Source organism: Lissotriton helveticus, chromosome 9, assembly GCF_964261635.1.
Source record: "Lissotriton helveticus chromosome 9, aLisHel1.1, whole genome shotgun sequence".
Taxonomy (NCBI): Eukaryota; Metazoa; Chordata; class Amphibia; order Caudata; family Salamandridae; genus Lissotriton; species Lissotriton helveticus.
Window position 1 is genome coordinate 545,946,590 of NC_136070.1, and position 26,431 is coordinate 545,973,020.

Genomic DNA, 26,431 nt, shown 5'->3' on the forward strand with positions numbered 1-26,431 from the left:
TGCAGGGTGTAGCAAGGGACCCATCTACATGATGAGATTAGGCAGACCCAAGTACAGAAAACAGGAAAAAGCCTGCTCTGAAAATATGATTCAAAAACACACACTTTCACAAATATTAGTTACATGTAAATGGCATGGGGATAATAGTCCCAATTTGTAAGGTAGACATGCCTGGTGCACTGCACCAAACCACAGATCCCTGCTCTGGATCTTGAATTTCATTAAGCTAAAGAGGTCTTAACCATGCATGCATGGTGGTTGTGTGTGCTGAGGTCAAAGAGTGAGTCGAAACGCCACAGAGACTTGTAATTTGGCAACTCAGGGTAGGGTGCAGACTCTAAACAGCATGTAGGGGACATTCTTGCCCCAGCAGCAAAAAAAACATATATTAATAGCAGAAAAACGTTTTCCAACTATCCATAGATGGGTTTTCCTACTTGAGTTTACAGTAGATCAAACTGATCACCGCAATGCTCTCTTTCTAGTACATTTAGAGTATACAGAACTGATATCATAGAATCAAGAAGTGGTGTTACTGGGTATCAACTTTTCTATTATATTCTAATATACCATGTAACAAGCAGATATTGTACCTTAAGTCTCGGCTAGACAGCACATGCTCTGTCTCAAAGAGACATGTTGTATTAACTTTATGGGCTTCAGCCTGTCCATAGCCTTCCCATTTCCTGTCTCCATCATCGCTCTCCTATTCATTCTCCTCATTTGTCCATGGCACAAGTGTCATGCCTCTTCCTGTGTTTAGCTCTCCCTGAGGGACCTGTTACCACTATCCATCGACAGCTCCCATTTAAGTAACTACTTTTTTACTTGATTTTTAGCATTTGACACGAGTACTCGTGCTTTCACTCGCTCCGAGTGCCATTTCTGTAAACAGGCTGTAAATCTTGTACTTATCTGATCACATTTGCTGTTCATTCAAAAACCGAGATCAAATGTCAGACGTTGTTTTCCGGGGGTGCATGTTCTGTCTCCCAGACCCCCTCCTGCTTCACTGCTTGACTCGTCCCCCACCCACTCCCTCATCTCTGCTTGCCCCCTCATCAACCATTTCTTGTTATAGTTGTCAGATGCTCTTTTTATCTAATCCACTCTGAGTCCCACATTTTTCCTTTCTTTCTTTATTTGCCTATCTGGATCTGTCCTCTTTCTCTTTTCATGACTGGGCAGTGCGAAGCAGTCATTGCTTGTTTTTTAAGTGTGTCTATGTTTGTTGGTCAACTCCTTATGCCTTGCTTGGGTTTTATCTTTTCCTCACTCCTTTCTTGTTACCTGTGTGTGTTGTTTTCCTGGTGAAATTCTTCTTTCTTTACTCAAATATTGATTGAATTCTTTATTTGCATGTTTTATATTTGTGCATTTGTTTCTTTCGGGAGTTGATTTCCTGTTGGTCAGATAGGTATTGTCATACAGTATAGCCACACAAATATCCACGTTTAAAAACTGACATTTATTTTCACGTGCCCAAAAATAAAGTGGGGATAATAGTTGGTCTTTAACTCCTCTAAAATTGCAAATTCTTACATTAACAATTACACATGGATAGACATGCATCTAACTGTACTTCAAAAATAACTGTTCTTCATGGGTAATTGCTGTTCACGTCCTTCGATAGGGAGAAAAATATGTCAGTACTTGTTGGCAGTGCTTTGCCGAACACTTGAGTCAGATGCATGAATGGACATGTCAGGTTGCGGACGTTGTGGCTTGAGCTATGCTTGCAAGTACTAACTGATCACGGCGCAAAAATTAAATTTGCAGGGATTCGGAAATATCATCCTCTATTAATATTCACGAGGCAGGATTTCCAGTGTATATCATTGTGAATGTCTGCAAATGAAGAGATGGAGAACTGCAAGAGACAGTGCACCCAAGCCTCCTCATTTACATTTGCAAATTGCCATCATTGCGATATCAAAAATATTTGGCCCATTACAAAAGGAATATTGGTGCAGCACCTAGTGCATAAAGTGCCCACAGCTACTGTTTGCACAATGGAAGCAGTCCCTTATGTACACTTTCATTCAAAAAGTTGATAACAAGTACTCACTGACAATCATTTGCGACTGGTGATGTTGTCATACAGTTGTTACAGTTCTATGTGACTTGCAAAGTGGGGAGTGGGTTTGGCATGCAGAAGAAGCTGGGTGGCTACTGCTCTCTTTTGAATGTGATTCACAATCAATTCAAATGTGAGAGCCAAAAACAGCTGTGATTTGCTTTGCCACTCTAGTGCCCTGTGATTTGGGCTTTTACATTCACAAAGTTTACTCGTTTATGTTGGCTTTGGATTGCAAAAACTCTGTAAACATCTTGCTCCGTACCTCTATCAACCACAATAACATTTCTGAATTTTGCTTTTATATGAATAATACATCAGCATAGTTTAATAGACTTTAATTAAAATACCCAAGTTTTTAAATGTAGAGCAAGTATAATGTAAAGAGATCTAGCTATCTGGATTATTTTCATTGTATTATATATTCTGTTATCCTATTTGATTTTTTATTTTAAATAGAGATCCTAATTTAGATGATTGTTAAAACAAACTTACATTTGAAGGAATTTCATAATAAAGCCATGTTTTTAAGTTTACATTACAATAATACAAGCACATTACCTCTTTACGCCACATTTTTTAAAAACTTTTGGGGAACCTTTTGAATTTGCGATATCTCCTTAAATATTGAAGAATACAGAATTCTGTGAGAATACGTCATTTGGACAGTTGACACAATTTACTACAGTAAAGTTATAGCCATGCTGCTATTCAGTATGGCTAAAAGACATTGACATTGACAACACCGATAGCTCTCAGATTGCTGTGACCTATTGGCTTTGCCAATGCTTGTTATGTAACTTTTCTGTACCTTTCATTTTTTCAGCGTTCCCAATACTCCAGGGCATGCTGTAAACCTGAGATTAACACATGTTGGCTACTTTATTGTTTTAGATGAATGGATACAATAAATGTATACTTCTTTTTTGTCAACCTTCACTTAAGGGTTCAATCAACCAACAATGTCAAAGAAGAATACTGGATTTCATTCCTTCAACTACTGAGTAAGAGGTCATCCCCTGCTGAGTTGTAGATAGGATTTAAGATTCACCAGCCAGCAATGCACTTTGTTTAATTAAAAGCAAGTAAAGTTAAAACATGATGAAAAATGTACTTGCTTTGAAGCCTGGAGATCAATGTTTACACCTTTACCTTCCTACTTTTTCTTAGATGTCTGATCCCGGGCAACTCACTTCATATCCCACTGCCCACTTTCTTTATCTGCCCGAAAAATCAGGAGTACCTAAAGACAGTTCATTACCCTTACGTCTCTCTTCAGAGCCGTTCCGTATGAGACCTCGCCTCCTGCCAGGGAAACGCTGCCCAAACTTTCTTCTATTTTTTGCTCTTAATAGAAAAGTTTGTTGATTATGGGATATTTATCTTGGTTTTTCTTCCCATGAAAAGAGATTAGCTTGCTTCATAGCTGTGGCCGATCTGTTTGCTAGGGCAGGTTTTGTCCAATTTTATTACAGGGGGCCGATATTGCCGGCCCCGGTAACGAAAACAGCCACCCAGGGACCCAAAACCAGCCCCCACCCTGGCGGGTCACCGGGGGAATGCCTAGTGCCCACTATGGCCAGTCGGACTGTGACCTCAGTCACTGCTCACAGTCTTGCATCCTAGAGAGTCTTTCTTACCTTGAGGCTAGCACAGAGCTCCTTTTTAAGCATGTGCCCGGGTCCGGTTAGTGCACGCAAATGTGTTATATGATCGGAGGAGGCCAACGTTGCTGATAAACTAGTCTACAATATTCTTCCTATAGAAGAAAAAAACATACGGGCTGGGAGTGCCTCAAAGAGTGGCTAATAGATCCCTGTGACTCCGAGATCGGAAATATTCCTGGTGGCCACATTTGTGAGGGCCCAGAGGCCATCACCTATCATCCAGTACCACTCAGAGGAATTTCTTTCTCAATAGGAACATGAAGCAACTGATGACTTGCATATTCGTGAGGTCATTGAGAACATTTATTTTAAAAAATGGAAGGAGACTGATAAAACTGAGTTTCCTCAATTTCTATCCAAACGATATGTCTTAAGTTCTCTTGAGGACAGATTTCGGCAAACACCAAAAGTTAACACCATGTTAGCATGTATGGTCTCTCCTTTCTCTCTGGCTTCAGAGGACGCATCATTGTTGAACCTACTGACAAGAAGGTGCAACCCTCCTTAAAAAGGGTTTATACAGTTTTCAATGTTTGACTCAGAGCTGCCACGTTGGTGCCCATTCATCTCTGACTTTAATGAAGGGGTTTCTGCTGCTGTTTGATGCACTTCAAGAACAGGATACTAAGGAAATCCTGGCTAACATAGAGATTTCAGCTCACTTTCCTTTTGATATTTCTTATGATTTTCTTCAGTCTTCAGTGACAGCACCTGAACATGCCTTGATCATCGCACGTCATCAATCATGACTTAAGTATTGGAAACTAGAGCAGTCACAAGAAGCAACTTGAGGATCTGGTTAAAAAGGCTGCTGAGGAAAAGAAAGTCATGCAACCATTTTATTCCTTTTCTTCCAAAACGTCTTTCATTCAGAAGAAATATCATCAAGATTTGAGAAGTAAGCAGCCCTTTTAAGGCCAGGCCCGTTGTCTAGAAGCCACAGTGGAGGGAAAATCCCAACCAGAGTTGCTATTCCATCAACAGCCCCAGCCTCTCAAATGACAATCGATCCTCTGTGGTGGGAGGAAGAATAAACCACTTTTGTTGAAATTGGCAAGAGTTGGTTTTGGACAGATCGGTGCTGCAGATTGTGCTCCAAGGCTATCAAATTCTTCTTCCCACTTACCCTCCAGAACCCAATATTTATTGAGACTTCACTGCCAAAGATCCTCGGAAGTTACAATCACTAAGGTGTACAGACACTCTTGCTGAAACAGGCAGTCGTTCTAGTCGCGGAGCACCAGCATCAGCATCAGCAAAGGTTTCTATTCCAGTCTTTTTTTGTGTCCCAAGCCAGAAGAGCAATGTTTGCCCCGTCTTGGATTTAAAATTCCTCAACAGTTTTGTGCAACACCTTTCCTTCACGAGGGTGACGTCGCAACAAATAATTATACAATTTCCCAAGGAGACTGGATAGACACTTTAGACCTGCAGGATATGTATTTTCACATTCCTGTCCACAGCTCAACATTTTCTTTGTTTTACAATTGGAATGGATCATATTCAATTTCAAGTGTTGCCCTTCGGCCTCGCCTCCTCTTCAAGGGTCTTTATGAATGTAATTGCACAGTGGTGGCTCATTCACATTTACTGGGGTTGTAAATCTTCCCATATCTAGACAATTGGTTAATTGCTGCATCTTCTTTTTCTAAGGCAAAGAAAGATGTACAGTGGGCACTGCAGGTGTTATCTTCCTTGGGTCTCCTCCTGAACAAAGACAAATGTATTTTCTGATCAGCTCACCAGCGACAGTTCATCTGAGCACTTTTTGATTCCATGATGGCAACTGTGTTCTTGCTGGAGGCCAGAATGATCAAGTTGCAACGTCATCTACTCCAAGTGCTTTGGCAGACATGAGTCTCAGCCAGGCAAAGGTTGAAGATTCAGGGACTAATATCATCCTGCATGGCGGTGGTTCCTTGGGCCTAGTTCTGCCACAAGCCCCTAGTACTCCACTTTCCTCCTTTGTTCCGGAATTACAACATACAGATACATGTGACTCCATTCATTGTTAACGATTTCCAGTGGTGGTTTTCTTCCCAAAACCTATTAGTAGGGGGTCATATTTTAAAACCACTTTCATCAATCATCACAACAGATGCAAGGATCTTTGAAGAAGCAAGAGGTTCAGGGGGAAAGGTCCCCTCTAGAGAGTAATAATTCCTCGAATTGAAAGGAACTGGCTGCCCTTGGCAGAGCTCTCCTTGCCATTGCCCCTCTGGTGATACACAAACCAATTCTAATCAGAACAGACAATCAGGTGGCAAAAGCTTTTGTCAACAGGCAGTGAGGATGCACTCACTAACTCTTGGCCATGGGATCAGTTGTATGCCTTCCCTCCATTTCCCCTTCTGCAGAGGATTTAGCGGGAGAGCAGTGTCGTACAGTGGCTACAAAGACAGTGGTTTCCGCTGTTACCGTAGTTAAAGGTAGCACCCCCTCTTCATCTACAATATTCTCTGAGTCATCCAACCTTGTCTGTCACTAAAGTATGTCAACTACTTTTGACAGCTTGGAAGTTGAAATGTCTGGGTTGCAACAGCTTGGTTGCTCCTGAAAAGTGGCATGTGATATTCAGACAGTGAAAAAGACTCCACTTTGAAATCATATGCCAAACTTTGGAAGCATTTGTGTTCCTGGTCAAGGGGGTAGACCCTGTTATCCATTTAAGATTCTGGATTTCCTCCAAGATGGATTTGCAAAAGGACTTTCTCCTTATATCTTGGGACTCAATGCGCGGCTATAAAATCCTGCAGATCTTCTAGTTGTACCTTTTCTAGCATTCTCCCATTGGACCCTAAACTCCGTAAAAGGTTTATGCTCAAGACACCTTCTCTTTTGTCGTCCCCTTCCACCCTGGGTTCTCTCTGTATGGGTTACAGAAGTATACCTTTGACCCCTTGGAACACACTGATATTTCTTGGCAAAAGCAAAGGTGGCATTCTTCCTTGCCACCACCTCGTCAAGGCGCCTGGGGAACTGACATCTTTAATCATTTCTTACCAGTACCTAAAGTTCTTGCCTGAAAGGGAGATCCTGAGACCACACCCTAATTTTAAGTCTAAAATTCAGTCCTTTTTTATGCTAGTCAGGAGATCATTCTCCGAGTTTATTCTTCCCAGGGCATGCCCTCTTTTTTAGATGTGAAAAGAGCTCTGTTGGCTTATTTGGATAAAACCAAACCATTCAGAATGTCCAATCACTCTTGGTTACTTAAGCTCCAGCCTCAAGGGGACGCAAGGCTTCTGGTACCCGTTTCAGCACATGGGTTAGACAGGCTACATCCGAGGCTCATGATTCTATGGGTTTAGAATTACCAGGTAATGTCTTGCCACGTTCTATGATGGCTGTAGCTGCCTCATGGTCTGAGGCTGGCGGGTAGCCTGCAAGAATTATATCATGAAGCCACGTGGGCTATGACACACCCATTTCTTATTCACTATCATTTGGACATGTCTTCTCCTGATACTGACCATTTTCGTGCCACTGTATAAAGAATAGCTTTAATACATGTTCTGCATCAAATAATTTTGTCAGTTTTTCTTGCTTTGTTACATCCTCATGCTCAATGGCTATGACGAGGAGTACAGGAGTGGGGGTAATGAACCAATTACTTACAAGTAATCTTTTTTACGCTTAGGATAGATCCTATCGTCATAGCAGTTACCCACCCTCTTCTCTTCCTGATAAACAAATATATGTGTTTTTGGTATTAACAAGAAGAGCTATGGGGGGAGTGCTTTTATACTAAAGATAAAAAAAATAAGAAAGCTTGGGTAGCGTTTGCGTGGCAGGAGGCGGGCCCTCATAAATACGTGCTAAGACGAGGAGGACTATCTTCAAGGTTATAAAGACTAACAGTAAGTAATTGGTTCATTTTCTAACGTTTAATGTTCAAGGTAAAACACAGTGTAGGCATTCATATTCTGGTGGATCCCCTTTTGGTGAGGACACATGTATCACTGGCACTTACCCCACAGCAGCATATTAGCATCTGAAGGGATTTCTGCAACATCAGCAGCATTCATTGGACTATAGCAGATGGGATAGCAGCGTTTTAAAAAAATAATTTTACACATAGCCCTTATGTGGTCCTGCTGAATACTGGCACACTCTCTGTCCTGTCTCCCTTCTTCTGGGCAATGGCATACCACAAAAGGATGGGGCAGTCTGAGACATGTGGCTAGGGTCCCCTTTTACTGCTCAGCCACAGCCTTCCTCTCTCATAAAATACTCTGTACTAATAACTGTGGGGTTCTGGTCGGCCACCACTGTCTTTGGCTTTCGCTTTTAACTATAAAAGAGTTTTACCTGCTGCTAACGTCTGAGCCCTTAGTTTTCAGGATAGTGGGGTTCAAGCCTTCTGCTATTTTCTTCGCCTACAGTTTCGATGACAGTAGGGTTTTGCTGCCGTCCTCTAGCACCTTCAGTGGTGGTGAAAGTGGGGTTGTGGTTTGCGATCAGTGTCTGTGGTCATATTTTCATGACAGTGGGGTTTATGCTGCCTGCTGGCAATGTCTACGCCCTAGTTTTGAGGGCAGTAGTGTTCAGTTGCCATCATTCAGACATCTCAGTTTTGGCCACCGTGGAGTTCTGGCCTACTTGTAATGCTTGGGCCCTCTGTAGCAAAGATAGAGGGGTTACCCCCTGCTGCCAATATCTAAGATTGTGGGGTTTCACGATCAGTGGAATTCTTTCTGGTTTTCTGCAAGTGTCTAAGGTGAACTTATTCTGCTACCAGTGCCTGCGACACTGACAGAAGATTTTGACCTGTTCCCAGTGTCTGGGCCCTCATTATTAGTGATAGTGGGGGTTCTGGCCTGTTGCCAGCTTCTAAAACCCCCAGCCTGCAATTATAAGCTGGGCTTTCAGTTTAATGAGAGTTGGGGTTGGATCCTAGACTGCAGACCTTGGTTTTTAGTGAAAGTAGGATTCTGGTTTGCTTCAAGTGTCTTGAGCACACAAATTCAGTAACAATTGTGTTTCATCAGCTGCTGTGGTACTGCGGTCATTTTTATGACAATGTGTTTCTCACTTGCTGCCAGGAAGGAGAGTCAGTTTTAGAGATAATGTTTTTTTTAACTTGTTGTCGATGTATAGCACTATTTTTTACACCATCCAGCCTCTAGCTTGTGGTCAGTGTCTGGACCGATTAGTTTTAATGACATTTGTACTCTAGTCTGTTGCCAGTGCAGACCTTCTATTTTTATTGATTTTGGGGTTGTAGCCGGCACCCAGAGTCTAAAGCCCTCAGGTTGGCTCCCAATAGGAGATGTTTCTCCCCACACTGCACCTGTAGTAGTGTATTAAAACCACTAGTTCTGATCAAGAGGTAAAAGAAACAGGAACCCTCGCCCCCTGGGAGCAACAGACTGCCTTATAGAAGTATTACATCAGAGGAATATAGGGGCATATTATCAAGGGGTTTTATCTCCGCTTTTTTTTGGCTTTAAAAGCCAAGAAAGCTTAGATAAAATTATCTCCCTATTACCTAGCTGTCGCTAACACCAGTTAGCGACAGCTAGTAGGAGATAGCGACCATCTTGGGCCCCGCTTTGCATGTCAGTGATATTTATCACTAATGACATGCACAGTGGGCGTGCCAAGATGTTAGCGACTGGAAACAGTCTCAAACATCGCTATCTCCTATTACCAACTTTTGGAGATATTCGCGCTAAGAGCAAATATCTCCAAAAGCTAACACCTGCCCCATAGCAGTTCTTAGCCATGTTATCCAATGGTAGGTGGATAACATGGCTAAGAGCATTAGCTCGGTTATGCATGAATATCGCGGACCTTTCAGCGATATTCATGCATTTCGGCCGATTTTTATCACTTAGGAGATAAACCTTGATAATATCAAGGTGCTCCTAAGCGATAAAAATCGCCGCAGCTCGGCGATAAAAATATCGCCGCTAAACCAACATAGCGATAATTATCGCTAGTTGTTGGTAATATGCCCCATAATTTGATCAGCCACTGTACGATTGGAGCTGTCACAAGTGCACAGTCTTGAAAAAAGTTTCATATAATTAGCAGTCCAATCCAGTATTTAAAGAACGTTAGTTGCAGGTGGCTGGAGGTGTGGGGACACCAGCACTCTTTTCTGGGGAATATGCCTCTTTTTCATCCCCAGACTTTCATCCAGAGCAAGAGAGAGAACCCAGAAGAAATAAGAATGAAGAGAAAGCTAGGAAAATAGAAACAAAGAGAGAAAGAAGGGATGAAAAAACAGCAGGAGTGAGATAAAAATACTGGAGGTGTAGTGTGGTGGAAGAAAGAGGCATGGAGTAGCATCAAGACAGGGCAGATTTGGTACTCAGCAACTGTTGCTTTCGGCAGTGCTGGTATTGGGCTCTTAAGAAAATGCTTTGGGTCCCTGAATTTTTTTCTTCATTTCAATTAAGCACTGGGCTTAATATTAACAGTTTGTGTCTTCGTTGGAGAGGGGATCTTGTGGAAAGAGCATCTGAGGGGGCAGAGAGTTGAAAAGAGGTGTGGAGTAATTTACGATCAGAAAGGCAGGAAGTAAAACCATGGGGCATATTAGCAAGAACCTCGTTAAAATGATCGCCGTTTTAGCGGCAGGAAACTGCCGCTACAACGGCGATAATGGGCTTGCTAATATGCGTTATAGAATTCCAATAGAAGTCTAGGTTAGATGTGCAGGACATCTAACCTGGGCTTCTATTGGAATTCTATAAGACATACCAGCAAGCCCATTATCGCCATTTTTTCCTGCCGCTAAAACAGCGATAATTTTAACGAGGTTCTTGCTAATATGCCCCCATATTTTTGTCTTAAGCCCCACAAAACCTATGACATCTCATGCTTAAGAACTTTGGGCCAGATTCTGAAAGGCAAATTTACACTTGTAAATGTATTCCAGTGGAAGTCTGTTTCTGCACCTAGGTGTAAATCTACACTTTTGTGCAATTTACTATTTCTGAGTCGAAAGTGACACTCTATCGATTTACATCCCTCCACCCCCTGGTGGAGGCTCAAAGAACTGGATTTACACGTGCAAAGTTACTACTAATAACCTTTCACACATAGGTAGAAATCTCCACCCCCATACTGAGCTCTCCCAATCTGAAAGTTTAAGGAAATATATAAAAGTTATTATTTATTTGAAAAAGCCCACCAACAGTAACAGGTAAACTTTATTTAAAATGTATAATATTTTGACAAAAGTTATTTTTATACTTTATTTGCAGTTCATGAAAAATATGACCCGTGATTAGGTTTTCCAGAGCCTCTGGCAAAGACAGAAAACCTGTTGGACTGTAACCTATGTTCCATCTGCATATTAGCTGAGGATGGTGCGTTCAGGAAAGTGATCAGTCCTGTGAGACTTATAGGTTATTTGCTATTAGTGAGCTCCAGATCGCCTTTCAGCATCAATGGTGACGCACCAGAATCCACACTATGGCTGTATTTTAAAACTTTATTAAAATCAACATCTTAGCCTAGTGCAGATAATGTGCAGCTATAAAACAAATAAATAGTGGCAGTAAATGCAAATTTACAGCTACAGCTTGCAAGACCCAAGTTGTCCCTCAAGTCTCCCAGGACATCAAAGATTCATCTCTGCCTACTACTTGTCCATACCTAACTTAAATACACTTTTATGATTATTTTGGAAAGGACTGGCCTTTGGCAAAATGATGTAAACGCAAGAATATCAATCCTATTGCACCAATTATGAATTCTATTGTATGTTATAAATCATACGACTGCATATGTCAATAATTGATGTGCTCTCAAACTATTATAAAGCAAATGTTATGTTATACATGTGCAATCCATACGAAATCAATACTAAATGCAGCATATGTTTTATAAAAACGAAATGTTTACTGAAATGTATGAATATATGCATATATATAAATGCAATGGAGGTACATAGGCAGAAAACACAGGGACCTATTCACAGAAGTAATCTGAGACAAAATCCTAACTTTGCGACTTTCGGTATTCACAAAAGGCATTTAGGAGTAGTAAAGTTAGTATTCCTACAGACTTGTACCTAGACCAGCTCTCTAGTTGAATGATCTCTGACACTACTTACCTGTCCGAAGCACTGCCAAAGACGATGGCTCCGACCATAACCCCTGCCATGTAAATGGTCTGTGCCACTTGCCTCATCTGGCGATGTTCACAAACTAGGTCCCACTAAGAGAAAGAAAAAGAGAGGGAGGGGGTGGGAGAGAGAGATGAGTATACAAGACATTTTTGTATACTACACTGTGACACCCAAAGTGGGTTGGGTATGTCCAGATTTAGGTCCCATGCACACTATGCAACTGGTCTGACTGCTCTCTCATCCAATCGGTTTCTTTCTGTAGAGAGCACAGACCGATTACCTCACAAGAGACAGTTGTAATTACCATTTTATGTGAAGGAGTGAGAAAGATGTATACAGCTATTGAAATATTACTGTGTTTACAGGTGAGCAGAAAGAGATAGAGAAAAAGAGGGCGAGAGAGTGTGTGTGTGCGCTCTCAGGGCATAATACAAGGAAGAAATGCAGAAAGAGATAAAAGACAGTGGTTAAGTAGAAGAAGATGAAGTGTGAGATGCAGATGGAAGATTTCCAAAAGATGTGAGGAGATAAAGCGTCTAAGTAGCTAACAGAGTGAGAAACTGCAGAGAAAAGGGGTGTAAAAGGAAGGACAGGAGTGAGTGAGGTATTCCATAACTCCAAAGACCACTATCCCTTCTACTGGCTGGTCAATTTTCATTTCATGGTCTAATATGTTCAGAACTGGAACGTTTTAAATTCTAATTATTCACAACAAAATCATTGTCACTACTTATTGAGCCTACACTGCTGACAAGCATTAGCAAAGCCAGGACTGTCTTGTCTTAAACATATGTTCATCGCAGTGTGCTATGCCAGGATACAGTGACAGAAAATTCACAGAGCCACTAAAATGCTGGTTATTGCTTTGATGTTCTCACATTTGACATTAGAACGTCATTCATATGCTAACTGAAACCATAGAAATGTCAGACAAGCAATATGAAACTAGCAGTTATGTTAGCCACCATTTGAGCCCTAAGGAAGCAGTGGTAGCAGCCATTAAAAATGTTAAATAGGTGGATTGGGGAGCTGAATGAGGCTGGGTGGCAGAAGGCATGTACGGCTCCCAGGGAGCTATCAATCACAGTCTGTCTGCATTTAATCCAGTTGCACTACCTTCACCAAACTTACATGACTCCACAGAGACTGGGTTACACAGGTATCCTTTCAATCTCTGACAGCAGACTACATTTATGTGGTTTGCCAATGCCCGCAGATTCCTCAATATTGGTCACGGATTACCACTGCCGTCTCAGCAATCCTGGACACCTCGTTCCAAGCAACTCCAAACGTGGCACTGTTGTGAATAATGTATGTTTTAGGGACATCCCGGGGTGATAGAGCTCTGGTGGGATTGGCGACCCTGGTGGCCAAAAGAGACATAGCACAATCCTTGAACCAACCAGATCCTCAGAAGTTAAAGCAATGGCGTGCTGTCATGGACTGGTGTGCCAAGCAGGGGGAACCAATCTAGATTGCCTGGGGATGTCCAAAGAAATTCTCTAAAATGTAGGGTAAATGGTGGTAGTACTTGGGTTGTCATCAATGCTGGATTCTTTGGGCCTGATTTAGAACTCAGAATTTGGGTTACTCTGTCACAACGGTGACGGATAACCAGTTCGCCGAAATATAAATCCAATAGGATATAAAGGGATTTATATTTCGGGGGACGGACTATATGTTGCTGTTGTGACTGAGTAACCCATCCGCCAATATCTACATCAGGCCCGTAGTCTTTTAATATGGTTTGATTTGCGGTGGGCAATGGGTGGGAGAGGGTGTGAACTGAGACTGAACATAAGAACTTTGCTTTTCTTCATGATTTTTTGAATTATTTGTATTTCCTTTGTCAAAATCAAATTAAATTTGTTAATAAAAAAAACATTAGATAGTGTCAGAAAGTAGACTTTTAAGAAAGGCATATTTGAGGACAGACCATGATGTTAGCTAAGGCTGGGCGAGCGGCAATACCCAATTAGCAGCCATGCACAATGTGGAGGTGCCAGGTATGCATCAACAGAAAGCATTATGTACTAATTAGCACATCCAGGCACGTACAAAGATGAAACTCACGTCACAGCTTTGTCACCAAACCAGCTAGCTCCATGTATTAAAATGGAACGGATAGCCTACATATTCCAGAGCTACAGCCTCAGACAACAAGTGCCACCCCAATTGCAAATAGCACCAGTCCACGTAGGTGGCCCCGCTGTAGTGGAGCTCGTCACCTCTCTTTTATAGGGTTACCATAGGATAGGATACCACCTTTCCCTGGGAGAAGGCCAGCGATGTGTATGTTCATGGCAGCTCTGCCTCTGTTTCCCTTAAACATCAAATATTTATAGTTTGTCTATCTCTATGTTTTCAGCTTATTATAATGTTTTACATGTCTTATAGTGACCAGGCAGGACGATGAAATAGTGATCTGGTGGCAACAATAACCTGGGTGTCAGGGCCCTGTGAAGCGCTCTCTCCCCCCACCCCCACCCACCCACCTCAAAAGAAGAGATCAGGACTGCTCAATGTGCCAATGGAAGTCCTTCAAGATATCTGTGTTGCACTGTGTTGTATTGAGTGCTGAATAAATGTCTAGGCTGCGAGGTATGCCAGAGCTCATCATTATATAAAAGATCCAGAAACAGCAATTTGGTGGTCACTTAAGTGTTACGAAGCATGCTTTGGCACAATATATAACCGGTACGCTTGCAAATATGGCTCCCGGTTTTATGGCTTTTTTTTTTTTTACATTTTCATCTGTATGTAGCCATATTTATTTTTGGGCCATTTTATTGGTATTTATCCATATTTGTTTTATAATTTGAGAATAAATGGAGTCGTAATTTGGTATATTTTTACATTTAGTTAACTGATAAACATGCACTCATACCTTGATGCCTTTCACTGTTTGGCAAATTAAGCAGACAAATCTTACAAAAAACTTCATCGACATGTAACCATTGGCATTATATACACGTATATGTTAACATATGCCTGTATTTAAGGAAATCTGATACTATTTTTAAATACCCATGGTGTCTATCCGCATTTCAGTTGGTCGGAATTCATGAAGGACAACAAGAATAGTCATTTACAAGAAGCACACTTTTCTGAATTTTTCCCCTTTTAAAAATAAATACAAACAGGAAATGGATTGTTTTCTGTCTGTATTTATCTGTGAAAATCGGCAAAAACGGAAAACTGAAAGCCTTGCTGGTAAAGCATATTTCACTGCTTAGAGCACTAAACAACAGACATTTCTTGTTACTCACCCCAAAAGTGAAAGACTAAATGGAACCATCCAAATTTGACCATGTGACCAGGTGGTCAAACGCAAATTCTTGTAATGGATGCATAAGTCCACTGAGCCTCTAGACTTTCACTGCAATCACCTTTTCAGCTCTGGCCTTTGATTCTGTCTTAGCTGTCTCACTAGACTTGTTTCTTTAAAAAGTATACCTACATATAGGAAGTTTTGGTAGGCGCTCTCCATTCATTGGTATGTTAATTTTTAAATCAGACATTACATCTGCCCACCACAGCATAAAGTATAAGGCAATGGGTAAGTCCTCTCTAGCCATTGGTCAACGCCTGTGTTAGGGACGGCATTTTGCTGTGCATCCACAGACAGGGCCGGCTCTAGGGCGGTATGACTGGTGCCACCACACCGGGTGCTGACTCTGCGAGGGGGCGCCATGTTAGGAAGTATTTTATGGTTTTAAAAGCACTTACTGCTGCATTGCTGCCCTCCAGCAATTTTGATACAACAATTTTCATACAACAATAAACATGTCAAGATAACTCCAATGATTAATGTTCTTCCTTGAGAGAGAAGAAGTTTTGTCAAGTGAAAGTTTTAACTTATTGTATGGTAGCACACGGGGTTAAGATGCCTACTGCAGAGAACCATGCAGCTCACAAAGAGCATATAGTTTAAATAGGTCAGTGCTTTTGTCAGAGAGATCCTTTTGTTACTAGCAGTGTAGATGTTAAAATCCCAACATGGAACAGTCAGCTAATTAATCAAAGAGCTGCATGAATACTGCAAGATATGGATTAGAGAATTATGATTTTTTTCCTCGGTCTTTCATTTTTTTAATGTTTCGAAAAGGGTTCATTTCGGTTAAAAAACGTATTATTTAAATGTAACCCCCTACCATGGGGCTATGTTTTAAATTCTGAAACTGTGCTTCTCCAGACCAAGCACTCTTAAACTATACTGTCACTGTTAAAGGGTGGTAGTGAGGGAGTCTGTGGGGGGCGCCAACAAACATTGTCGCACAGGGCGCCACCAGTGCTAAAGCCAGCCCAGTCAACAGAGAAAATAGTGCAGTTGAGTGCCAGGGCTCATAGGACAATGTTTTTTCTTTTTGTTTAATGTTTGTTATTTATTGATTCACTTATTTATATGTTTATTTACTTGCTTTGTGAGGATCCAGAAGCACCATACATACAGCTATTGAGACCCTCGCGTGTCTTGAAGTGCATTGCATCCCACACATACTTCATTATTTTACCTTTCCAAAACGGGCATGAGCCATCTTGGAAGAAAACCCAATGTTAAAGTGCAACAAAAAACATTGCACGGCTGTCACTTTTGTGTGCATATCTGGGTGCACATACCTTAGGCCAACGTGAGAGGATGAGATGGTTGCTCTTATACTTAATGACAAAACCATTCCATGATGCATGAGTGTGCATATTTACAACAAGGGGTGGTGATGGACAGAGTCTCTGAATTAAGCAGAGTACTCTCACCCAGTCAAGAGATCAGAGCTAGATCCAACACCGTTTTTTAGCTCATTGCACCATCCCAGTTTCAGAACCTGGCTGTATGCAAATTAGTCTGTCCCTGGCCCAGTGCATCATGGGAACAGGGCAGACCAGACTACAAAAGCCAATTCTTACACTGGGAAGGAAAAAAGCTTCCGGGGACCGGTTTCTGCCATTTCAGGCGTCTTCGGCCCGGCTTGCTTGAATCCTGATGGTGCAATGAGCAAGGGACTCACATCTGAGTATACCCTTCCACGCTTAGGGTGGACAAAATTATTTACAACAAGGGGTGGTGATGGACAGAGTCTCTGAATTAAGCAGAGTACTCTCACCCAGTCAAGAGATCAGAGCTAGATCCAACACCGTTTTTTAGCTCATTGCACCATCCCAGTTTCAGAACCTGGCTGTATGCAAATTAGTCTGTCCCTGGCCCAGTGCATCATGGGAACAGGGCAGACCAGACTACAAAAGCCAATTCTTACACTGGGAAGGAAAAAAGCTTCCGGGGACCGGTTTCTGCCATTTCAGGCGTCTTCGGCCCGGCTTGCTTGAATCCTGATGGTGCAATGAGCAAGGGACTCACATCTGAGTATACCCTTCCACGCTTAGGGTGGACAAAATTATTTACAACAAGGGGTGGTGATGGACAGAGTCTCTGAATTAAGCAGAGTACTCTCACCCAGTCAAGAGATCAGAGCTAGATCCAACACCGTTTTTTAGCTCATTGCACCATCCCAGTTTCAGAACCTGGCTGTATGCAAATTAGTCTGTCCCTGGCCCAGTGCATCATGGGAACAGGGCAGACCAGACTACAAAAGCCAATTCTTACACTGGGAAGGAAACAAGCTTCCGGGGACCGGTTTCTGCCATTTCAGGCGTCTTCGGCCCGGCTTGCTTGAATCCTGATGGTGCAATGAGCAAGGGACTCACATCTGAGTATACCCTTCCACGCTTAGGGTGGACAAAATTATTTACAACAAGGGGTGGTGATGGACAGAGTCTCTGAATTAAGCAGAGTACTCTCACCCAGTCAAGAGATCAGAGCTAGATCCAACACCGTTTTTTAGCTCATTGCACCATCCCAGTTTCAGAACCTGGCTGTATGCAAATTAGTCTGTCCCTGGCCCAGTGCATCATGGGAACAGGGCAGACCAGACTACAAAAGCCAATTCTTACACTGGGAAGGAAACAAGCTTCCGGGGACCGGTTTCTGCCATTTCAGGCGTCTTCGGCCCGGCTTGCTTGAATCCTGATGGTGCAATGAGCAAGGGACTCACATCTGAGTATACCCTTCCACGCTTAGGGTGGACAAAATTATTTACAACAAGGGGTGGTGATGGACAGAGTCTCTGAATTAAGCAGAGTACTCTCACCCAGTCAAGAGATCAGAGCTAGATCCAACACCGTTTTTTAGCTCATTGCACCATCCCAGTTTCAGAACCTGGCTGTATGCAAATTAGTCTGTCCCTGGCCCAGTGCATCATGGGAACAGGGCAGACCAGACTACAAAAGCCAATTCTTACACTGGGAAGGAAACAAGCTTCCGGGGACCGGTTTCTGCCATTTCAAGCAAGCCGGGCCGAAGAGGCTGAAATGCCAGAAACCGGTCCCCGGTAGCTTGTCTCCTTTCTGGTGAAGAATTGGCTTGGTAGTTTGGTCTGCCCTGTTCCCATGATGCACTGGGCCAGGGACAGACTAATTTGCATATAGCCAGGTTCTGAGCTGGGATGGGGCAGTGAGATAAATAACGGTGATGGATCAAGCCCTGATCTTTGGACTGGGTAAGAGTGGTCTGCTTAATTCAGACACTCTGTTCATCACCCCCCCCTTTTCTGTATCGTTTTTGGCCACTATAGGTGTGGCAGGGTATACTCAGACATGAGTCCCTTTCTCACTGCTCCATCAGGATTCAAGCAAGCCGGGCCGAAGAGGCTGAAATGCCAGAAACCGGTCCCCGGTAGCTTGTCTCCTTTCTGGTGAAGAATTGGCTTGGTAGTTTGGTCTGCCCTGTTCCCATGATGCACTGGGCCAGGGACAGACTAATTTGCATATAGCCAGGTTCTGAGCTGGGATGGGGCAGTGAGATAAATAACGGTGATGGATCAAGCCCTGATCTTTGGACTGGGTAAGAGTGGTCTGCTTAATTCAGACACTCTGTTCATCACCACCCCCTTTTCTGTATCGTTTTTGGCCACTATAGGTGTGGCAGGGTATACTCAGACATGAGTCCCTTTCTCACTGCTCCATCAGGATTCAAGCAAGCCGGGCCGAAGAGGCTGAAATGCCAGAAACCGGTCCCCGGTAGCTTGTCTCCTTTCTGGTGAAGAATTGGCTTGGTAGTTTGGTCTGCCCTGTTCCCATGATGCACTGGGCCAGGGACAGACTAATTTGCATATAGCCAGGTTCTGAGCTGGGATGGGGCAGTGAGATAAATAACGGTGATGGATCAAGCCCTGATCTTTGGACTGGGTAAGAGTGGTCTGCTTAATTCAGACACTCTGTTCATCACCACCCCCTTTTCTGTATCGTTTTTGGCCACTATAGGTGTGGCAGGGTATACTCAGACATGAGTCCCTTTCTCACTGCTCCATCAGGATTCAAGCAAGCCGGGCCGAAGAGGCTGAAATGCCAGAAACCGGTCCCCGGTAGCTTGTCTCCTTTCTGGTGAAGAATTGGCTTGGTAGTTTGGTCTGCCCTGTTCCCATGATGCACTGGGCCAGGGACAGACTAATTTGCATATAGCCAGGTTCTGAGCTGGGATGGGGCAGTGAGATAAATAACGGTGATGGATCAAGCCCTGATCTTTGGACTGGGTAAGAGTGGTCTGCTTAATTCAGACACTCTGTTCATCACCACCCCCTTTTCTGTATTGTTTTTGGCCACTATAGGTGTGGCAGGGTATACTCAGACATGAGTCCCTTTCTCACTGCTCCATCAGGATTCAAGCAAGCCGGGCCGAAGAGGCTGAAATGCCAGAAACCGGTCCCCGGTAGCTTGTCTCCTTTCTGGTGAAGAATTGGCTTGGTAGTTTGGTCTGCCCTGTTCCCATGATGCACTGGGCCAGGGACAGACTAATTTGCATATAGCCAGGTTCTGAGCTGGGATGGGGCAGTGAGATAAATAACGGTGATGGATCAAGCCCTGATCTTTGGACTGGGTAAGAGTGGTCTGCTTAATTCAGACACTCTGTTCATCACCACCCCCTTTTCTGTATCGTTTTTGGCCACTATAGGTGTGGCAGGGTATACTCAGACATGAGTCCCTTTCTCACTGCTCCATCAGGATTCAAGCAAGCCGGGCCGAAGAGGCTAAAATGCCAGAAACCGGTCCCCGGTAGCTTGTCTCCTTTCTGGTGAAGAATTGGCTTGGTAGTTTGGTCTGCCCTGTTCCCATGATGCACTGGGCCAGGGACAGACTAATTTGCATATAGCCAGGTTCTGAGCTGGGATGGGGCAGTGAGATAAATAACGGTGATGGATCAAGCCCTGATCTTTGGACTGGGTAAGAGTGGTCTGCTTAATTCAGACACTCTGTTCATCACCACCCCCTTTTCTGTATCGTTTTTGGCCACTATAGGTGTGGCAGGGTATACTCAGACATGAGTCCCTTTCTCACTGCTCCATCAGGATTCAAGCAAGCCGGGCCGAAGAGGCTGAAATGCCAGAAACCGGTCCCCGGTAGCTTGTCTCCTTTCTGGTGAAGAATTGGCTTGGTAGTTTGGTCTGCCCTGTTCCCATGATGCACTGGGCCAGGGACAGACTAATTTGCATATAGCCAGGTTCTGAGCTGGGATGGGGCAGTGAGATAAATAACGGTGATGGATCAAGCCCTGATCTTTGGACTGGGTAAGAGTGGTCTGCTTAATTCAGACACTCTGTTCATCACCACCCCCTTTTCTGTATCGTTTTTGGCCACTATAGGTGTGGCAGGGTATACTCAGACATGAGTCCCTTTCTCACTGCTCCATCAGGATTCAAGCAAGCCGGGCCGAAGAGGCTGAAATGCCAGAAACCGGTCCCCGGTAGCTTGTCTCCTTTCTGGTGAAGAATTGGCTTGGTAGTTTGGTCTGCCCTGTTCCCATGATGCACTGGGCCAGGGACAGACTAATTTGCATATAGCCAGGTTCTGAGCTGGGATGGGGCAGTGAGATAAATAACGGTGATGGATCAAGCCCTGATCTTTGGACTGGGTAAGAGTGGTCTGCTTAATTCAGACACTCTGTTCATCACCACCCCCTTTTCTGTATCGTTTTTGGCCACTATAGGTGTGGCAGGGTATACTCAGACATGAGTCCCTTTCTCACTGCTCCATCAGGATTCAAGCAAGCCGGGCCGAAGAGGCTGAAATGCCAGAAACCGGTCCCCGGTAGCTTGTCTCCTTTCTGGTGAAGAATTGGCTTGGTAGTTTGGTCTGCCCTGTTCCCATGATGCACTGGGCCAGGGACAGACTAATTTGCATATAGCCAGGTTCTGAGCTGGGATGGGGCAGTGAGATAAATAACGGTGATGGATCAAGCCCTGATCTTTGGACTGGGTAAGAGTGGTCTGCTTAATTCAGACACTCTGTTCATCACCACCCCCTTTTCTGTATCGTTTTTGGCCACTATAGGTGTGGCAGGGTATACTCAGACATGAGTCCCTTTCTCACTGCTCCATCAGGATTCAAGCAAGCCGGGCCGAAGAGGCTGAAATGCCAGAAACCGGTCCCCGGTAGCTTGTCTCCTTTCTGGTGAAGAATTGGCTTGGTAGTTTGGTCTGCCCTGTTCCCATGATGCACTGGGCCAGGGACAGACTAATTTGCATATAGCCAGGTTCTGAGCTGGGATGGGGCAGTGAGATAAATAACGGTGATGGATCAAGCCCTGATCTTTGGACTGGGTAAGAGTGGTCTGCTTAATTCAGACACTCTGTTCATCACCACCCCCTTTTCTGTATCGTTTTTGGCCACTATAGGTGTGGCAGGGTATACTCAGACATGAGTCCCTTTCTCACTGCTCCATCAGGATTCAAGCAAGCCGGGCCGAAGAGGCTGAAATGCCAGAAACCGGTCCCCGGTAGCTTGTCTCCTTTCTGGTGAAGAATTGGCTTGGTAGTTTGGTCTGCCCTGTTCCCATGATGCACTGGGCCAGGGACAGACTAATTTGCATATAGCCAGGTTCTGAGCTGGGATGGGGCAGTGAGATAAATAACGGTGATGGATCAAGCCCTGATCTTTGGACTGGGTAAGAGTGGTCTGCTTAATTCAGACACTCTGTTCATCACCACCCCCTTTTCTGTATCGTTTTTGGCCACTATAGGTGTGGCAGGGTATACTCAGACATGAGTCCCTTTCTCACTGCTCCATCAGGATTCAAGCAAGCCGGGCCGAAGAGGCTGAAATGCCAGAAACCGGTCCCCGGTAGCTTGTCTCCTTTCTGGTGAAGAATTGGCTTGGTAGTTTGGTCTGCCCTGTTCCCATGATGCACTGGGCCAGGGACAGACTAATTTGCATATAGCCAGGTTCTGAGCTGGGATGGGGCAGTGAGATAAATAACGGTGATGGATCAAGCCCTGATCTTTGGACTGGGTAAGAGTGGTCTGCTTAATTCAGACACTCTGTTCATCACCACCCCCTTTTCTGTATCGCATGAGTGTGCATAAGCTTGGGTCGCCTTCTTTGAATCTTTATGGCTAGGTACTGAAAGGTTGGTCAATTGCCTTTGCCAAAAGTTATTTGGACTCTCTTGATTGCAGTAAGTACAAAAATGCCTCTGCATAGTATATACTCGGAGTAGTACACCCAGGAGCAGCACCATGCAACCCATATGAATAAGCATTATAGCTTCATCTACAGTACTTGCTTAAATTGATACATTCCTTTTTATTTTCAGCATATCTTTTAGTCAGGTGTCCAAACCTCAGCTCATCGCCCTCACCAGGTACCACATGCACTACAGCCACAAATGGATAGAATCAATTTCAAACGCCCATAAAACCTGACTCCTTGCCAAGGATCCCCATCTCTCAGTGTGCCAGGGCGAATAATCAATATGCCAGATCTGTTGAGTGTGCCAGGGCTGCTCAATGTCTTCTGGCTGATCAATAGGCCAGGCCATCTACCTGCTTAATAAGCCACAGTAACTGCTCATTGGTATCTGAGCTTCCCAATGTGCTGGGTCACCAAATGTGGCTTGGCTGCTCATTGTGGCAAAGGTACTGCACACATATTTGAGCACTGCCCAATGTGCCAGTGGTCCTGCTGAAAGGTCTGTTCAGTGTAGCAGGGTACAAACAGAGGGGGTAGCTTGGTCAGTAACATTGGGGGTCTGTGTGTGTCAGACTTTCAAACATTCACATTGGCATATCATTTTAAAATACATTACATGCATGACAAGCAGGGCACATGAGGGGGTTAAGGGGCAGTAGACAGAGAGAGGAACACAAATTGGTAGGGAGACTAAGTGAGAGAAAACACAATATGCTGTAAAATAACCAACATCTTTGAAAAAACAGAGAGCATGAGCAAATTAGTGAGAGCCTTGTGCATCATGGTGGCCTAGTGTGAAGTCTCAAGTAAGCAGGACAGGCAACTTCAAGTTAGATCTAGTTAGAGCCTTAATGGTGAGCACCCCAGCCATAGCCAGGTAAGTAAGTAAGTAAGTAAGTAAGTAACTTTATTAACTGTGCGATTACTTAAAATCTTTACAGCACAGCGAGGTAAGTATGGATGCACCATAGCCAGGTGAAACCGCTCTGTACAGTTGGTTGCTCAAGCTCCTTTTCAAATCATTTCTGATTAATGATTGGATGGAAGGAGTCTGAGTAAAACAAAACAAATCTCTACTCTCAGTGCCACAGTTTTGGTGAATGGGTGCCAAATGTGCATGCACTCTTGACTGTGCAGAGCCAGATGCTGCTGCTCTTCTTCCAGAGAAGAGGTAACTTTCAACTCCTGTTGAGGTCCCCATTCCTAATGCAGGATGATAGAGAGAAAGGTGTCCTGAAAAACAGTAGAAAGACTGCAGCTGTATGGTTGAAAGCCCCTTGTAGGGTGGCCCTGTGCCTCTCTGCTCCTCATTACAACATTTTTAACTGATCAATATGTTTTTAAGCAAAGAAGACACCGTCACGTGTACAGGTGAAATGTTCATGCGATGGACATTTGGATCGATTTGGTAGCTTATAACATCTGTGCTTGTCATTTCTCTCAGCTCTCCCTGTACATGCAATTAGAGCCAGCTTTCTGTGTGTCTAGCGCTTATCAAAAGAAATCCTACAATGAAAAGGGAGATGACACCCTGGATCTATTGAGTATTTACAGTTTATGGCCAATGCTTTCACCTGACTACCAGCCCCATTACAATCCTTATCCACTCTACCATGTGTCAGTAGTACAAGAGAGAATTGAATCCTGGCAACAGTCTCTAACAGGTTGTTGGAGAAACTGATAGTACTATACCTTCCCAGCAAGTTTTAAGAGAAGTCTGATGCCTCCATTGATTGTTATGTTATGTTATGTGTATTCTGAACACAAGCATATCACTCAGAAGGATATCTTGGCACCTGGAGAAAGGGGTCCTGTTCTGCCTGGGGCCTATTGAAAGAACCAGGCTTTCATTTAAAAAAAAATTCTAAATCTGAAGCTGGCAGCGCCAATGTGCGAGGGGGTTGATCAAGGCTTTAGGAGCGAAGTACAAGAAGGGCCAGCCTCCAGCACTGGCTGTTCAAATGTGAGGGACACCCGCTAGCAGCAGGCTGACAGACCGAAGATGTGTTTGGTAGGTGTGTGGAAGTTGATGCAGCCATTCAGATATGTGGCTGTTTGGTTGTGCAGTGCTTTGTAAGTGTGTGTGAGCAATTTGAAAAGGGTGCTTTGTGAATGAGGATCCAATGGAGATCTTTGAGGTGGGTGGCTATGTGGGTGTGGGATGGGAATTTGAGTATGTCTGGCCACTGCCTTCCGAAAGACCTTGAGTCTTTTGGGGGGCCATGCGATGATGCCGACATAAAGTGTGTTTCTGTAGTCCATTTTGCTAGCGATTAGGGATTGGGCGATGGTTCGACAGGTGTTGTGCGGAAGCTATCTGAAGGCAGCACCTTGAGGGTGTGGAAACAGAAGAAGGCAAATATTACTGCCTACTAGTATGGATGACGTGATTCCAACACAAATGATTCATTGTCTCTTTATAATGTGTGTGTGATGTAACGTGCTCTGGCACCCCACATTGGTATGAGTAGCACTATAAAACAAATTAAATGCATGTTAGAGAGTGACTATGGATAGATGAGGAGTACTGTAGGAGGGTGGTAGTGAGGGATTCTCACTTCTATCTCCCCCTTCACTCTCCTTCTGGGTCTTTCCTCCATTTTTTGTTGTTTTCCCCTCATTTCAAGCTCCCCCTTCACTCTCCTTCTGTGTATTTTCTTTGTTTTTCACTCGTTTTTTACACTCATTTCAATCTCCCCCTTTCACTGTCCTTCTGTGCCCTCTGTGTCTTTCCTCCACTCTTTCTTGCACTTTTGCTGCCTTATTTGCAAGTTTCTCTCTCTTTTTGCATTTTTTCCTTTTGCCTTTTTCAGCCCGTTTTTCCCCGCCACTACTGCCCCTGCGTCCCTTTCCCCAGCACAACCAGTGCGACCAGCCCAATCCAGCTCCCCTCCCTGCTCCCACCTCCCAGCTGTCCAGCCCTCCCTGACCCCTACTTAATGGTGGCCGCGCAATGGTTGCGCCACCGGCTCGCCAAAGGCAAGCCAGTCTGCGCCTGTCCGTGACCCGACTGCGACCAGCGACAGGAACCCTGGATCTCTGCACCGCCAACGCTATCACCTAGGGGCACTCCACGCTTTTAACCCAGGCCGCAACAACAACTGCAAGCTAGCATCTGCAGCCAACACCCACAGACCCTTCAGCTGTGACCGCTGCCGGCACACCTGCAGCACCACCAAGGCCACGGACCCAGCGCAACCCGCCAGCAAGAATACAACCGAACCAAAGACCCTGCAATGCATCCTCCTCATTGAGTAAGCCATCAACAGCCAACTCGCCACATTCATCGAAGAGCACAACATCCCCGACTCCTCCCAATCCGGCTTAAGAAAAAAACTCAGTACGGAAACCGCCCTCCTCACCGCAACAGACAACATCCGCACTTTACTGGACAAAGGAGAAACAGCAGCCCTCATCCTCCTTGACCTCTCAGCAGAGTTCGACACAGTCTCTCAGCGCACCCTAATACGCAGACTCCATGACACAGGGAGCCAAGACAAGGCCCTCGACTGGATCCGCTCCTTCTTCTCTGGAAGAATGCAGCGAGTCAGACTCCCCCTTTCCTCTTGAACCCTACACCTACCACCTGTGTAGTCCCCCAGGGGTCATCCCTCAGCCCTACGCTCTTCAACGTCTACATGGCTCCGCTCAACCCCATCGTCAGAACTTATGGACTCAACATTGTGTCATAAGCAGATGACACCCAACTCATCCTCTCCATATCCAACTAACCAGACACAACTTTTGAGAAGGGATAGAAGCCGTCGCCAAATGATTGAAAAACAGCTGCCTACAACTAAACACCAACAAAACGAAAGTACTCATCGTGGGCCCAAACCACCTGGTGGCCCCTTGCCCTCGGAAGCCCGCCCACCCCCACAGACCACGCACGCAACCTGGGAATCATCCTGGACTCAGAGCTCAAAATGGACCGCCAGATCAACTCCGTCTCATCCTCCTGCATCCACACCCGCCGCCTCCTACGTAAGACCTTCAAATGGATCCCCCTCGAACACAGAAAGACCGTCACTCACGCCATGGTCACCAGCAGGCTCAACTGCGGCAACGGACTCTATGCCGGAATAA

General features: G+C 44.4%; 1 protein-coding gene across 1 annotated transcript in view; it reads right to left on the reverse strand.

Moving 5' to 3' along the window:
- Positions 1–26,431, reverse strand: part of LOC144781528 (solute carrier family 22 member 20-like) — a 160,373-nt gene that overhangs the window by 87,414 nt on the left and 46,528 nt on the right. Inside the window, exon 3 of the mRNA XM_078660427.1 lies at positions 11,816–11,919. Within this exon, the coding sequence (XP_078516553.1) occupies positions 11,816–11,919 (104 nt within the window). The remainder of the gene's footprint in view (positions 1–11,815; positions 11,920–26,431) is intronic.